The 15,071-nt window shown below is 40.9% G+C and overlaps 1 protein-coding gene across 2 annotated transcripts; it reads left to right on the top strand.

Annotated features, from left to right (window-relative positions):
* The first annotated feature begins 645 nt into the window (after positions 1 to 645).
* Positions 646 to 14,641, top strand: nlgn3b (neuroligin 3b). 2 transcript variants are annotated; one of them, XM_047607468.1, is made up of 7 exons: positions 646 to 903; positions 3,963 to 4,633; positions 6,203 to 6,262; positions 7,089 to 7,238; positions 8,065 to 8,250; positions 9,984 to 10,773; positions 12,572 to 14,641. In XM_047607468.1, exons 2-7 carry the CDS (start codon positions 4,153 to 4,155, stop codon positions 13,368 to 13,370), a joined length of 2,466 nt encoding a protein of 821 aa, XP_047463424.1. In that variant the 5' UTR covers positions 646 to 903; positions 3,963 to 4,152; the 3' UTR covers positions 13,371 to 14,641. The 2 variants fall into 2 exon arrangements, with proteins under 2 accessions (XP_047463424.1, XP_047463425.1); XM_047607469.1 differs by lacking the exon at positions 6,203 to 6,262.
* The last annotated feature ends 430 nt before the right edge of the window (positions 14,642 to 15,071 follow it).

Here is a 15,071-nt window from a genome sequence, read left to right as displayed (position 1 = left end):
GATTTCAGTGGGAGATCCATATTTCGTGAGGTTAACTCAAGAATACACAAAGAAAGACATCAAATAAATTAAAAAAACTCAAAGCTGACACGATACAAGGAGGAGAGCTATAACAGTGGCAGAAAACACAGAAAATAGATTGTTTTTGTGTGTCATAAAGAGAGAGGCAACGTGCCAGTCTTTGTTATGCACTAGTTTTCATGGTGGTCTTTGCAAGGTTCTTCAGTAGTGTCTTCAGTAGTGTTTTTAGACATACTATTGCCATATTGATGAGAAAACAGTTTGGTTTGGTTGATAATTTCACATCGATTAGCCTATGTTCTGAATCAAATTTAAAATATATTAGAAAGCCAAAGGGAAACTGGGGACACAAATCCCATTTATCGTTGTCACAATTTGCTAAAAATGCTTATGGAAAAACCAAATGCACACCTTTTCTGCGTGCAGGCTCGCATATTTAATAGCCTCAGTTTTTAAACATGGTCAAAGGTGGATTTCGCCCCTACACAAACCGTGCGCGTAAACGAGTGCTGTCCGAGGTTAAGGTGGTTGGTTAATGGTTTCTAAATTGGGATTCAGCCGGGTTTTGGATGGTGGATGTAATGCACTGGCGTATCCCGGTGGTTGCCTAGTAACGCGCTGGCAGTGGGCGCCGTACAGAGATCTCTATGGTGGGCGCTCCATTAAAACCGTTGGCGCTCCTGACCTTGGCGTCGTGAATGCGCAAAGCACACGGACTGTGCGAAGCAGGAGATAAGAGTAAAGATCTGTGTGTTTGATACTAAAACCGAGGGAAATAATCCACGCTGACACACGCACAGCCCGTTGTCTTTTAGCGAAACTGACGGGAATGGTATGGAGGAAATCTCGAGATGGAGCGCGTTTGTGCCTCTGTAAAAGCAGGTGAGTTAACCTAATGATACTGTTGTTTTGTGCTTTTTCTGTCCATGGGACGAATCTTTGTTCAGATTGATCACATGCAGAAAGGTTTGTAGATTTATTCAAAGCTATTGCTCAACGATGTTCAATGTTGGAGAACACGTTTGCTCGACGTTTTTACCAATTTTATCCAATATTATACCGTCCTAGACCTAGATTAAACAAGCTCTTCAGTCACAACGCGAAGCAGCACACACACATTCTCTCTCTCACAAACACACACACACACACTAAAGCAGTTTGTCGATGCTACGTGGGCTGTGGCTTGGTTTTCTCAGTGGGTCTGGATCCATGCATTAATTTATAAAGCACTAATCATTACGTTGAGTGCTACCAACATGTTCCTTGGATGTTGTTTTTCCCCTTTACACCAAACCCTCCTCCTCTTTATCGCAGTGCTAAATTAAAAGGGATTTGGGAAATCCACTGAAACGGTATGATCCACACCAGTCGAATTACAAGGGCATTGGGAGCCCAGTACTGCTGTCTGACATACTAGGCTCCTTCTCAAATGCTTTTATGTCAAGGGCTACCAGAGCCCAATCGATACGACGTTGTCCCAGAGATTTTTATTAGTGCTGAATTGGTGTTGAATTGTGTGCCTGTCAATGATGTAGGTGTAGAGATAATATTGGTGGGAATGGAACATGATTATAGCAATCATCCTAATAGGTCTGTGACTGGGATCAAGCTGGTCAAATGGAAGTATTTTAATGGAAAGAAACACAGGAGAGCATGTCCACTCAAACCTCTGACTGGTGCAAAAAAAAAAAAAAATGTCTTTTACAGTAAAATGTTTATGATGTAAAATATCCAGAATTTTTGACATATCACTTAGTTCTATGTTCTGGGCATGTTGCCAGTCTAAATTGCCCAATAACTTGCAGTGTAACAAACTTGACTGAGTGATGCCTCACTTTTATTACACATCCCATTTGGTGTAAGCTATAAAGCTTTTATCCACATCTGTCCCATCTAAGACGGAGAGAAGTTGGGACAAAAAAGGATATAATCCAATTCTTTGTCAGTCTGCAGTGGTATCACTAAGACAAAAAAGCAAGAAAAAAAAACGTCTTAGGTAAATCTCGACCATAGCTTTGCTCTGCTAATTCAATAAAATGTTTGATTACATGCAATCGATTGAAACTAATGTCATGCAGGTGCAATTCAAAAGAGATTCCACCCATTTGAAACATTTATATTATCTCTTTGATCTGCACCAGCCCCAGCAGTGTCTTTCTCTGCTTATTAAACGAGAGTCAACTGACCAAGTCTGACTCTACAGCCTATTACTGCACATTTCATAATTGAAGGTGATTTTACTGCAGATTTTGTGAACAGAGACTGGTTTTCACCTCCAAATGGATCCAAATGATTTATTATCTGTGTCACTTTCCAACAAGACGACGTGCCCCGATCTGTGAAGAAAAAAAATCAGGTTCTCTGTCTTCCCCATGTTAATGTCTCGGGAGCTGTACATTATTGTCATATAATTGATAAGGGATAAAATAAGTCTTGTCCCTTTTCCCATGTTATGTAGCGGAACATTCATAACTGTTAATTAATAAAGACAACGCTGGCCTGGGAATATTTCTACAACAAACCTCTGGTGTGAGAAGAAAACTGATCTGATTTGTCTCATTGCTTGAGAGTAGATTAACTGTAATGATGTTCATGTTAGGGGATATGCCACACGTGCGAGATAGAAGCTTCATTTGTGCTGTAGTATAAAGAAAATGTAGGAGACAAAGAGAGAGAGAAGCCAGTGCTCCACATTAGGTAATTTCTCATGTTAGTCAGGAGAAGTCGTTCCTTTCCCTAATAGATTCATAGTTATAAAAATGCAGCTGTTTAGCGGCAGTCTTTCCCAAAGCTTGGGGCAGTACTCATCAATAAATCTGATTAAATTAACAAGCTTGTTTTTGTGTTGTTCATTGACAAGTCCATGAGAACCTCATGTGGAGCTACCCTAGACTATAAGAACCAAGAAGGGATGCTGTGATTGCCACTGTGTACTCTCCTGTTTACTAAAGCATGTGCACTGACAACCCAGCGACTAGCTATCACGTATCATTGCACAGATGCTCTGGTGACTTGATTTGGATAAGGAGACAGATGCATGCGTGCATGCGTGGCAAAATGTTTGCATCTTTGCATCCAGAGCACAGATCTCCAAATCAAATATTCTTCCACTCGATGTGGAATGGTCAGGATTTCATTTATGGATTTCTCTTTGTCTGATATGCACACACACGGCTATATTTTAAAACACTGAAAAAGTAGTGTTTTTAATAGAATTTAAAAAAAAACCTGTTCATACGTAGAAGCTGAATAAGATACGTCAGTTTTTCATTTTCTTTCCATGACTAACCATTTCTGTTTCCTGAAAGAAGGTAAAATTGCAGAAAGGTAGGCTACAGCAAATCAAATTCACCATAAAAACTGTAAAAGGGTGCTTTTCGTTTGGTATTTATCTCACTTATAAGCCTTCTTCAAGTCTTTCCATTAGCCTGTAATTCCTCTGTGCGGAGGGTTTTGTGTGGTTCCATCAGACGTCTTTGTTCTGGAAACATTTACGTTTTTTTTTGTTTTGTTTTTTTTCTTGTATCTTTGTTTCAGTGGCTAAGATGTACAGAAAGCCACAAAAAGATACAAAGATTCTCTTTTCACTAAATATACTGAAACATCACAATCAAGTCTGAGACATTTATTTGGTCTTTTTAATCTCGCTGAGGTGTATTTCTTTGCTGTTTACTTTGTTGCTTCTACATAAGCAAAGGGATGTTTAACACCTTTATGCTGAGATGCATACGCGGTGTCACTCCAACATCAGAGCAGATGGGTTTTTCAAATTCCTCCCCCACTGACACATAAAGATCAGTATTCAGCAGCTAATGTAAAAATGGTAATGTCGAGTTACTAGAAGAATGTAATGCTTTTATCAAAAGTTATACAGGTCTTTTGACAGCTTTCAAATATTTTATCTGTTCCTGGTCTAATTTTTCTACACGTCTTGTTTCCAGATCTGTACTTACTGCAATGAAAAGTGGAAGTGGGGGCGGTCCATATCTGGCTGAGGTGTTTTTGGATTTGATAACCGCTGGATCTAAAGGCGCTGCGAGTGATGTCTGTTTGACACGGTCAGCTGAAAGGTATTGAACAGACACTACAGTGCGCATTTGTGTTGTGCAGGGGCACTGTCTTGCCCAGACCATGTGGCTGGCTACATTCAGAGACCATCTGTTGCCTGCACACCTGCTGCATCAGCAAGGGACTGCGACCATCACCCACTGTGCTCTTCTTTGGTGGATATTATGCTCCTGCTGGTCGTTGACCAAGGCCACAAGCCAGAAGTTCTACCCAACTGTGACGACTCAGTTCGGGAAACTGCGAGGGCTTAGGGTACCTGTGCCCAGTGAGGTCCTCAGACCAGTTGATCAGTATCTCGGGGTTCCCTATGCTGCTCCGCCAGTGGGCGAGAAGCGTTTCATGCCCCCCGAGCAGCCCTCCTCTTGGTCGGGTGTCAAGAATGCTACCCACTTCATGCCTGTGTGCCCTCAGAACATCCACAATACCGTTCCAGAAATCATGATGCCAATATGGTTCACCTATAACCTGGACACGGTCGCCACATACATTCAAGATCAGAGCGAGGACTGTTTATATCTAAACATCTACACTCCGACAGAGGATGGTGAGTTGGTGCAGTAAAACAGACGGCAGTGACTCTCCATGTCCATTGATCACCATTATCGTCGTCTCGTGATCATCATAAATCATGCGTATGACCAATGCTCATGTCATTGCTGCCACCAAAGGCTGATTTACCATCCAGAGCAATGTCATTGTTGTCTGACACGCTGCACATTATTTGGTAGCTATGGCAACTGGAGATTTTACCCCGATGCCAATGAATTGATCTTTTGTTTAGATACACAGAGACGCACGCACTGAAGTAATAAAATATTCCGCTGCAAGAATATAACTGCATCAGTCTCATATAATGTTGACACCATGTGGTGTTTAACTATGTAGACAAATGCAGACAAAAGAAACAAATAGAGGGGCACATGTAAACATAAATGCACTGAGTTGTGTGCTGGTTTTCCCAGGGAAATATTGCTGTGTTGTTCAAGTGCTGGTTCACCCAAACTAAGCAATATCTTTTAGCTTTTAAAATAATGATTCTATCATGCTTTCCTGTCACCAGTGAGTCCCAAAGGCAATCATGCAGATTACTTGGAAAACCCAGTAAAGCGGGTTTTGTAGGAAAAAAAATCTTTATATTACAGAATCACTGCTTTGTTCAGACAGTGTGTCTGTTGGGGGCCAATTAGAGAGGTACAGGAGTCAACTGTCTACTGCATGCTGAATCCTTGCCTATTTTTGTAACTAATAGAACTGTGAAATGAACCAGCAAGGGAACACTCTACACGCCTGCTGTGAATCTGTAGATTAGCAGAGCGATGTAAAACCACGGTAATGCCTCGTGTTCTCTGAATCTCGTGTTGACAAACAGATTTCTCTCATTCAGGAACCTTCAATATGCCAATTAAGCAAGGTTTCTGAGAATATGCAGCCTCCCTCAAAAGCGTTCAAAAGCGAGTAATGCAAAACATTCAGCATTCAAAGTTGAGCCATGTTCATCTTATGTAGGTAACACACCACTCTCAACTGGCTTTTTCAATGGTAGCATAGCAACAACAGATAAACAGCCTGCCTGAGAGGTAGCAGTCCAAAATGGTGCAGCTCACATTTTATGAAGCACATCGCCTCAGTGCTGCCTATAGGCTTCCTCACCTGGCATACAAAACAGGTTAATTACATTTTCAGATTTATTTCAGGGGAATTAACTAAGCCATTTTATTTTATGCATTTGTAGTTCCTCTGACAATTTGCATGACATACTGTGTAAATATATAATTCTCGACACAGATGAAATTAACCAGGACTTCAGTCACAGTTTTTAACGCATTCAAACGTAACAATGTGTGTAGACATACATGAAGTGCCATTCTTCATAAATATCTAACCAGAAACACTTGTATAGCTATTAAAATTAGAATTTTGTGACTATCATAAAGCAACCATGTCATGTATCTCTAGCTATTAAACATAAACTCATCTAGCTTTTGTAAAAGAGAAACTCTGGACCATTTTCCTCCCGATTCTGAAACTTTAATTTGATATTAAATAAGATCTACAGCCACCCATGCTATTTTGAAATCTTTACTTCTTTTTCTTTTCCTCATGTGAATCCCAGGGAGCCAACACAAGAAAAAGGGGGCAGCTTTCTCACATGCCGAGACTCATATATCTGAAGGTATTTTTAAAAGCTCCAAGTCTTGATGCATGGATTCTTTTTGTTTCAAGATCTTACGATCTTTACTTTTTGCTTTGCTGCGGGGGTTCTTTTATTTTGAGTGGAATAGGAAAAATGTTATCTGGCTTATAGTTACGTAAGTTTGCCGTTACTGCATCCCGAGTCTTGAATTGAGCACTCCTTTTAGTAAGTGCTACATCTCTATTGCCATGCACATTGATCCAGAGATTGTGTTATCTAGTTATATATGTCTTACACTCCTTCTAAAGACAGTCATTAGTCAATATACTAAATTGGTCCCAAAACATGAAATATGGATTTTCTATTTCTATTTTAGCAACAAGAGCTCGTGTGGTATGATACTTTCCAGTTCAGACCTGATCTCTGTTCTAAAACATGTTTTTATGCTTGCACATGCATTTTATGAACTTCACTATAAAGTGTGTTAATGACAGAATTTTGTGCCCCACTGAGATCAAAGTTAAACCAATACATGTTTTACCCTCCAGAGTATTTTAGATACGGAGCAGAGCACAATTATACCCAAATGTTTGCATGCAATATAAAAAAAAATGATGTTTTTATTCATGCACCCTCGTCAGAGTGTGTTTACCATGCATTCTCTGATTGTCATTAAAGCTTCCAAACCACAGGCCTTCCACGCTGGCTTGCTTCTAAGCACATTTTCTAAGCAGTCTTATCCCATGCCTCATACAGAACCGTTGGGATATGGAGTTTTAGTAACAGTGCTGTATTCTCCACTACATTACTGTTTCCCCTGCTTTTGTTTGCTCAGCATGTGTGTGTGTGTGTGTTGACTTTGCAGATATAAGGGACTCTGAAGCACGGCCAGTGATGGTCTACATCCATGGAGGTTCCTATATGGAGGGCACCGGGAACATGATGGATGGCAGCGTTTTGGCCAGCTATGGGAACGTTGTTGTCGTCACGCTCAACTACAGAATCGGAATACTGGGTGAGGACAGTGTCTCTGTGCCGCAGTGTTTAATTGCGTTTCAAAAGGGGGTATTTAACCCTGTTTAATCCGAGAGAATAAACTATCATACTGGTTATTAATTCCCCACTTGTGTGGCTGTTATTAGCCTATAAAAAGAAGTAGAGACATGAGAGAAAAATGAAGAAAAAAAAAACAGCACAAAAGAACAAGATCTTGGTAGCATGTCATAGCTTAATTTGCATACAAATACAGAGACAAAGCGAGGCAAATGCTTATCATCCCTCGTCCTTGTTGCACTCTATTATATACCCATTCTGGAAACACAATTTGTCTTCCTTCTGATGGGTTTATCTAATCTGCGCAAGATTATCAGCCCTTGCCATCCTTGAAAATAAAATAATTTAAATACTGTACGGAGGGATGCAACATTCAGTGAGATTCACAAGGTCAAAAGTTTTTTGTTTAACATTGTAAACACTCCAGTGTTTATGAGAATAGACAAGGGAATATGTAATGGAATCAACTGTAAGAGCAGAGATGACCTTGGTGCGCTTTCATGAAATTCAGCTTAAGAAATACAGTTTATCTTTGCTCATTATCTAATGTCACTGTTGTGAGGAGAGCAGTCAGATTTGATGAGCAGAGGACTGATCAGTCCTTGAGTGTATCTGCTGCTTGGAGACTTATTATAAGGAGTTGACTGGAGTGGTAAACGCAGTGGGAGAGAGCAAAGGTATATTTACCCTTGAGGATCATTCAGATCCCCTGCAGTTCTACGGACAAAAGCCGAAATGTACACTGGAGAGTTATAACTTCAGCGCGTGTGTGTTTCTGTACACATCAGGATTCCTAAGCACTGGTGACCAGGCTGCAAAAGGAAACTATGGACTCCTAGATCAGATTCAAGCCCTTCGCTGGATAAGTAAAAACATTGGTTACTTCGGAGGAGACCCGGGACGCATCACGGTTTTTGGATCTGGAATCGGTGCTTCCTGTGTCAGTCTGCTAACGCTGTCCCACCACTCAGAAGGTAAGACCTTAACGGTTTCTTTGATCTGATTGCTATGAGGCCTCATAAAGTTTAATCACAACGTTCTTGAATCTAACATGTGAAATTTATCCTTTAATTAATATTTTTTGAAAGGTAATTTTTATTTTTTTAGAATAGCCTGGCAGGGAAATGAAGTGTTATGATATGGCAGTAGGTTAAAATGGGGTGTTTGTTAAGTAAGTGATTGCTTTTGTTCCCCCCAATCTAATCACACTAAAAGCTCAGCCTCTTAAAACGTGAAACTCTTAAAAAAGCCCATCGGTAAGTTTTCAGCATGTCATCAGTTTCACCTGTGACAATCCGTCTCTGCCACTGCTGCATTGGATTTGTTTTACCTACAGACAGTGTCCAAAGATATCTGTGATTTGAGGGTCCTGGTCCTTGAGCAATTAACTGTACATGGTAAAAGTTCCAATTGTTAAAATATTTTCAGTGAAAATTTATATTTCACTCCCAGTCACGCCATACATTTATGCCATTAAGAGCTGTAACACTGTTTTTCAAAATGTCTTTTTATGTCAGTGTATAGCGGGGATACGTTCCTCAAAGGAATCCACCATCTATCCACTGAAAAGAAAAGAAAACATATCGTATGAATTCTTCTCCAAAGCTCTTCACAAGAATCAGAGATGTGTATTTCAATGTGGGCGGTCCATTCAGAACTGAGCCTCTTATCCCTGTGGAATTGTCTGGTTCTCCCATTGATGCTGGACAAAATCACAGGGAGGGCAGAAACTGTGTGTTTTCATCAATGCCAGATAGGCTGCGGCAGCTGTCCTTTGTGAGGTTTGTATTGGATGTCCTAGCTCGGCTGCAGCAAATGCACAAAGACCTCCGGCTGTCTTTGAAGTAGACTAGCTAGCTGCTGCCCTAAAAAAAAAAATCAAATAAATGACAGCAAAGGAAGGAGAAAGTGACACTGTCCCTGCACCCTTTTTCCACCAACTGCTTTGCCTTAACCTTAGAAGAGATTTCTTTTTGAGTTGATACGTATCACTTGTCATTTTAAGGTGGTAGATACAAAATCCCCAGAGACAGAGGTGACGCACTGCATATAAACAATTCAACAGAGCACCGTGTTTACTGTATCAACATTGAAGGATCAGGGTTACTGCATATTCAGCTCTCTGCCCACACCCTCCACCCTGCACTTGGCATCAGCAGTCTATCTGTGAGCTGCACAGCTTGTTAGACACACAGTATTAACGATTCCACAATTACGGTACTTGTGTGAATAACTTGTGTATGGAAAACTAGAGACCTCCTCTCTGAAACAATGCTGCAAATTGATCATTATTTTGACGTGTTTTTGCTGTCGTCTGCATAGAGAAGGGACCACATGAAACAAATAAGAGGATCAGCACAAGCGGCACATTTTTTTTGACACTTTTTTTTATCATTATATTAACCACAGACGGAGCTCACATCCTATTACTGGTTTATTTCTTTGACCAGCTGCTTTACTGAGCGGCTTCCTTTCAGCTCAGCTGCTTTATCATCCTTCATTCTGACATATCTTCCTGACTCGTAATCAAACATTGTATGTGTCCTTGATTGCTTTTGCCTAATTTTTGTATTGCAACCAGGGCTGGATTTTATTGTGTATAGAAATAAATGTAGACTAAGCTTATTGCAAATCAGAAGGCTATAAATAATCATGATGTTAACCGCTCTTTGTTCCATTTCTTTTTCTTCTGAATTTGTGTTTCAAGGTCTGTTCCACAGAGCTATCATTCAAAGTGGTTCAGCACTGTCCAGCTGGGCTGTCAACTACCAGCCAGTGAAGTACACTCGCATGCTTGCTGAAAGGGTTGGCTGCAATGTGCTGGACACAGTGGACATGGTCTCCTGCCTGCAGAAGAAGAGTGCTAAGGAGCTGGTGGAGCAAGACATCCAGGCGGCCAGATACCGCGTGGCTTTCGGCCCTGTTATTGATGGAGACGTCATCCCAGATGACCCTGAGATCCTGATGGAGCAGGGCGAGTTCCTTAACTATGACATAATGCTCGGTGTGAATCAGGGAGAGGGGCTGCGCTTTGTGGAGAACGTGATGGATCTGGAGGACGGTGTTTCTGGCAGCGACTTTGACTTTGCTGTGTCAGACTTTGTGGACAGTTTGTACGGCTACCCAGAAGGGAAGGACACGCTGAGGGAGACAATTAAATTCATGTACACAGACTGGGCTGACAAGGACAACCCGGAGACCAGGAGGAAGACCCTGGTGGCCCTCTTCACTGACCACCAATGGGTGGAGCCTTCAGTGGTGACGGCCGACCTACATGCCCGATACGGCTCGCCCACGTACTTCTACGCCTTCTACCACCACTGCCAGAGCCTTATGAAGCCGGTGTGGTCTGACTCAGCGCACGGAGACGAGGTGCCTTATGTATTTGGCATCCCAATGGTGGGCCCGACTGATCTGTTTCCCTGTAACTTCTCCAGGAATGACATCATGCTCAGTGCTGTGGTTATGACTTACTGGACCAACTTCGCAAAGAGTGGGTGAGTAACAGCAAATCCAGTGTCAAACCAAAGTACATAAATGTGATTTATTTCCACATTGTTGCAATGCATTCCACTCTCATTCAATATCTAGTTTTATATCCCTGCATTGGCTTAGTGGTTGGGTCATTGGTGTATAACATAACTGACCACACAACCCTTATTAGTGTTAAGATGTTCAACCTCTAGCTTCGGCTACATTTACACATCCTTTATCACAATGATTAAAGGACTGTAGGATTAAGTAGTGCTTCCTAATTAAGTGCAGCCTGAACTCCCTCTGCCATGCCATGTCTTCCAGCCTTATCTCCTTTCCTTTGTTAGTTCACAAGAACTCACACATGAAAAACTGTGCTTTGGCTTTTATCGGTTCATATGAATTCCTTTAACATCTGAAGTCTAAGAACTGACACAAATTAAAGTTAGGTCTGCCTTCCCTTGCTAAATGCAAGGGAAAAAAACTGCTTAATTATTCAAGCATACATATGCGCTGGGCTTCACTGCATACATAATGCCAAATACTAAAAAAATCATGCAATATACCAGAAAAGAGTCGGATCAAATGGCAAAATTGAGTGTATTCTGTACACATTGTCTAATTAGAGCTGCCTCCTTTTATATGCCAGACTGTGTCTCATTTTTTCTAAAAGAGACAGCATCATGTTTGGATTCTTTAAAAAAGCTCTTCTAGTGCACATAACAAAATTTCATCACTTTGGCCAGATTTCCTAAAGGTGATCTTAAAATTTACAGCTTAATCCACATAAATGTTTAAGGCAGTTCCTCGTTGTTTAACAGAGAGGTTATGTTGTACAGAAAATTTGAAGAGGCTGCTATGATGACTCTATAAACCTAAGTCGACCTTACTGTAAGCTGTAATTTCAAGCGGTACAACACAAACAGAGTTAGGCCGTGTACACAAAGCATATGACAAACTGCCATCAAATGAAGGCACTGCATATATATAAGTATGACGCCTTCCATCGACTGTTAAACAGAGATATTACATTATTTTTCTTTCATTGTGGCAGTTTAGAATTAATAATGATTTTAATTCAACATAGGATTCCTTTTTACCTGTGATGAATGTGTTTTGGATGGCAAGAGACTGTTTCATCTTAGCTTCTGGTTTTATTATCCAAGACAAGCTTTGGTCTGATGTTGACCTGAAATTACACCAACTCTGACTCAGCAGTGGAAAAGCAAGCTGTGGAGTGTCAGTGTGTTTTATGATTTGTCATACAGAGGACAAGATTTTGATGGGTGTTTTTTGAAGATAAGAGACGGCTTACTGGGTTGCACAGTGGTGGAAGGGGGGCTCTGCTGCATTGCTCTAGTCTTCCCGCATATCGAATGCAAGGCTGCAATGAATCCTTGTGAATGATGAGTTTAGCAGTAGGCGAACACACACTGTACTGCCTACAGCGCTGTAGGTTACTGTAGGCTGCTGTTTCAGTGCATACAGACGAGGAAATGCTGAGCTCTTGAGGAGACTTGGTGATATTACATATCACCAATATGTTGACCTATTTTTGTTTGTTCCTCACCTTTCCTGTATTATAATTGAACCCTTCTGTTTCCTTGTAGAGGTGAAATGTCTGTATTATATTTACAGCAACTATTTCACATGAATGTAGTTTGAGTAAATTTAACTAATGTTCATTACATCAGCATCAAATTATTGAATTGACTGGGATTCTGCTCAAAGCTGATGTGTAATGGAATTCAGGTCTGAATCTTTTATTTAGCTTTCCAACGCCCTCTTTTATGACCAAAATATTCCATGCTGTGTCCACAGTGATCCTAACAAACCAGTGCCACAGGACACCAAGTTCATCCACACCAAGGCCAACCGCTTTGAGGAGGTAGCCTGGTCCAAGTACGACCCCTTTGACCAGTTGTACTTGCACATTGGCCTGAAGCCTCGTATCCGTGACCACTACCGCGCCACCAAAGTGGCCTTCTGGAAACACCTGGTGCCCCATCTCTACAACCTCCACGACATGTTCCATTACTCCTCCACCACCACCAAGGTTACCCCGCTGGATCCTACCCAGTCTAATGGTAAGAGGTCTGGCAGCACCGGACGGCCTCCTGTATCCACTGCCCACAGCGACGGGGAAGGGGGTAGAGAGATGGGTCCTCTGATCATGCCGAACCCCAGAGATTACTCCACAGAGCTCAGCGTCACTATTGCTGTAGGGGCGTCATTGCTCTTCCTCAACGTCCTGGCCTTCGCTGCCCTGTACTACCGCAAGGACAAGCGCAGTCGCCAGGACACGTCCCAGCAGCCGAGTCCCCAGCGTGAAAGCAAAGGTAACAATGCAGGCCACACCACCACAGTGGATGAGACCCTGTCCAACCAGCAAAGGAACCAGTGTGAGGCCCTACACAATCCTCTTCATGTCTCGCCCAGCATGGACTACTCACTCGGTCAACGCCGCTCCCCTGACGACATCCCTCTGATGACCCCCAACAACATCACCATGATCCCCAACTCCCTAATGGGCCTCTCCAATATGAGTCCATACAGCACCTTCCCTGCTGGTTATAGCTCTGCAGGCCTTCCCAGCACCCACTCTACCACACGGGTATAGCCTGGCAGGAGATGGAGAAATGTGACGCGCAAGAAACATGGAAAATGTAAAGCTGTATTTAGGATGTGTAGGTTACATAGGATTGAATATGTTTGTTCTGTCTTTTCCAAAGGTGTGCAACCGCCAACATCCTGGCTTTGCTCTCTCATAATAGAAAGTCTAACTGCAGAGTCATTTTATAATAATCATTTTCAAAGGCAGTCAAAAAGAAAAAGTGCATTTCATTTTACACTTTGGCTTTTTTGGAACTTACCTAGCAAGTATAATGTTTATACAGTTGGATTTGTATGGGAAGCTTTTTCTTACTCTGTGATATCTATTTTGATCTCGTGGAACAAAGTGACATTACAACTCGCAACGGACGGAGATGAGATCGGGGAAAAGCAGAAAAGCAGTATTATTATTACTATTATCAAGCTATTTTATACATATTTCTCATGGTACATTGCTTATAATGAAAATGTATTTTTACTGTAATTATTTTCAAATGCCTTGTACATCGCTTACATAAGTAATTACTGTGGAATCATAACAACAATGGATTGAAGTTTTACTCAAATACTGGTCACACGTGGTAAAAAAAAAAAAAGAAAAAAAAAGAAGAAGTCAAATTTATCCAAAATATTTCTATCTGGTAGTGCAAAATATAGCACCCATGTGTGTGGCTTTGTTTGGACGTATGAGTGTGTGGATGGGTGAAACATGCGGTGCAAAAATGTAAATTTGGCATTGTTTGAGATTTACCATTCAGTTTTGCATACGTAGTGTTGTGTAATCTATTGTAGTCTATTTCAATATCCTTGCTATCCTTTCTGTTTTGGTGCTTATAATTTTTGCTTAGTACATTGTAGGAATATAACTTCTGCTTTACTATAAAAAGAGCGTCGCGTAAGATGTGTTTTCCTACTCTAACCAACTCATGGTTCTTTTGGCTTGCCTTGTTTGTACAGAATAAATTTAGATCAACATTTTATTTGTTGTTTGTTTATGAATACTGTTAAGGTACTTCAGAAAGATGACTGTAATTACATTGTAATTGTATGTATACCAATTCAAGTATTCACATTTAACAAGGAGTTTTATCAACCTTACAGATTATTGCTCCTTCTCAAAATGGTTTGGACCCCGTGCATATCTCGTTATAACCAGGGGTCCCGCTCTTCTGAATGGACATGATGGACATCAAGCATTGAGATCCGATTTCTTTGAAACTATCATAACATTGTTTAATCTAAATGAGATGGCTATTAAAAGATTTTTGGAACTAAAAATGAGTACTGTCAGAAATTGGAATTTTATCTCATTTCATAAGGATCTTTTAAGTGTAATCAGAGACTGTGACATGTAATCCTCAATTAAAGGATTAACTTTAGGAGCTCATACCTGCTTGCAAATCTAGGATTGTTTTTGACACCACAGCGAGTTTATGGAAAGAAATACCGTAGAATGTTTGGAGATCAAGCTTGGAAATCTTGAAGTTTGAAGTTCCACATACTGGATCTCATCTCTGCAAGTAGAGACCGTATTTTACTGTATTATATTTGTTGTTATACTAATATAATACATCCAAATACAATGAAGTTATTTTAGATAAAAAATACAGATCCGATAGAATTTAGGAACATGTCCTCTATTCATAATAACTAACCAAAATAGCCTCTGTTCAACTGAAACGTTTCAGTGTGTTTTCACGCAAAAACA

This window comes from Mugil cephalus, chromosome 15 (assembly GCF_022458985.1).
Source record: "Mugil cephalus isolate CIBA_MC_2020 chromosome 15, CIBA_Mcephalus_1.1, whole genome shotgun sequence".
In the NCBI taxonomy this organism is placed as follows: domain Eukaryota; kingdom Metazoa; phylum Chordata; class Actinopteri; order Mugiliformes; family Mugilidae; genus Mugil; species Mugil cephalus.
Note: the sequence above shows the minus strand (reverse complement) of the source record. Positions and strands in the feature narration are given on the sequence as shown.

Bases quoted from the DNA above. Each gene is read 5' to 3' on its own strand.
- nlgn3b (XM_047607468.1), top strand. From the start codon at position 4,153: ATGTGGCTGGCTACATTCAGAGACCATCTGTTGCCTGCACACCTGCTG. The intron at 7,239-8,064 runs GTGAGGACAGTG...TGTACACATCAG, and splicing joins CTACAGAATCGGAATACTGG to GATTCCTAAGCACTGGTGAC. The intron at 10,774-12,571 runs GTGAGTAACAGC...CTGTGTCCACAG, and splicing joins ACCAACTTCGCAAAGAGTGG to TGATCCTAACAAACCAGTGC.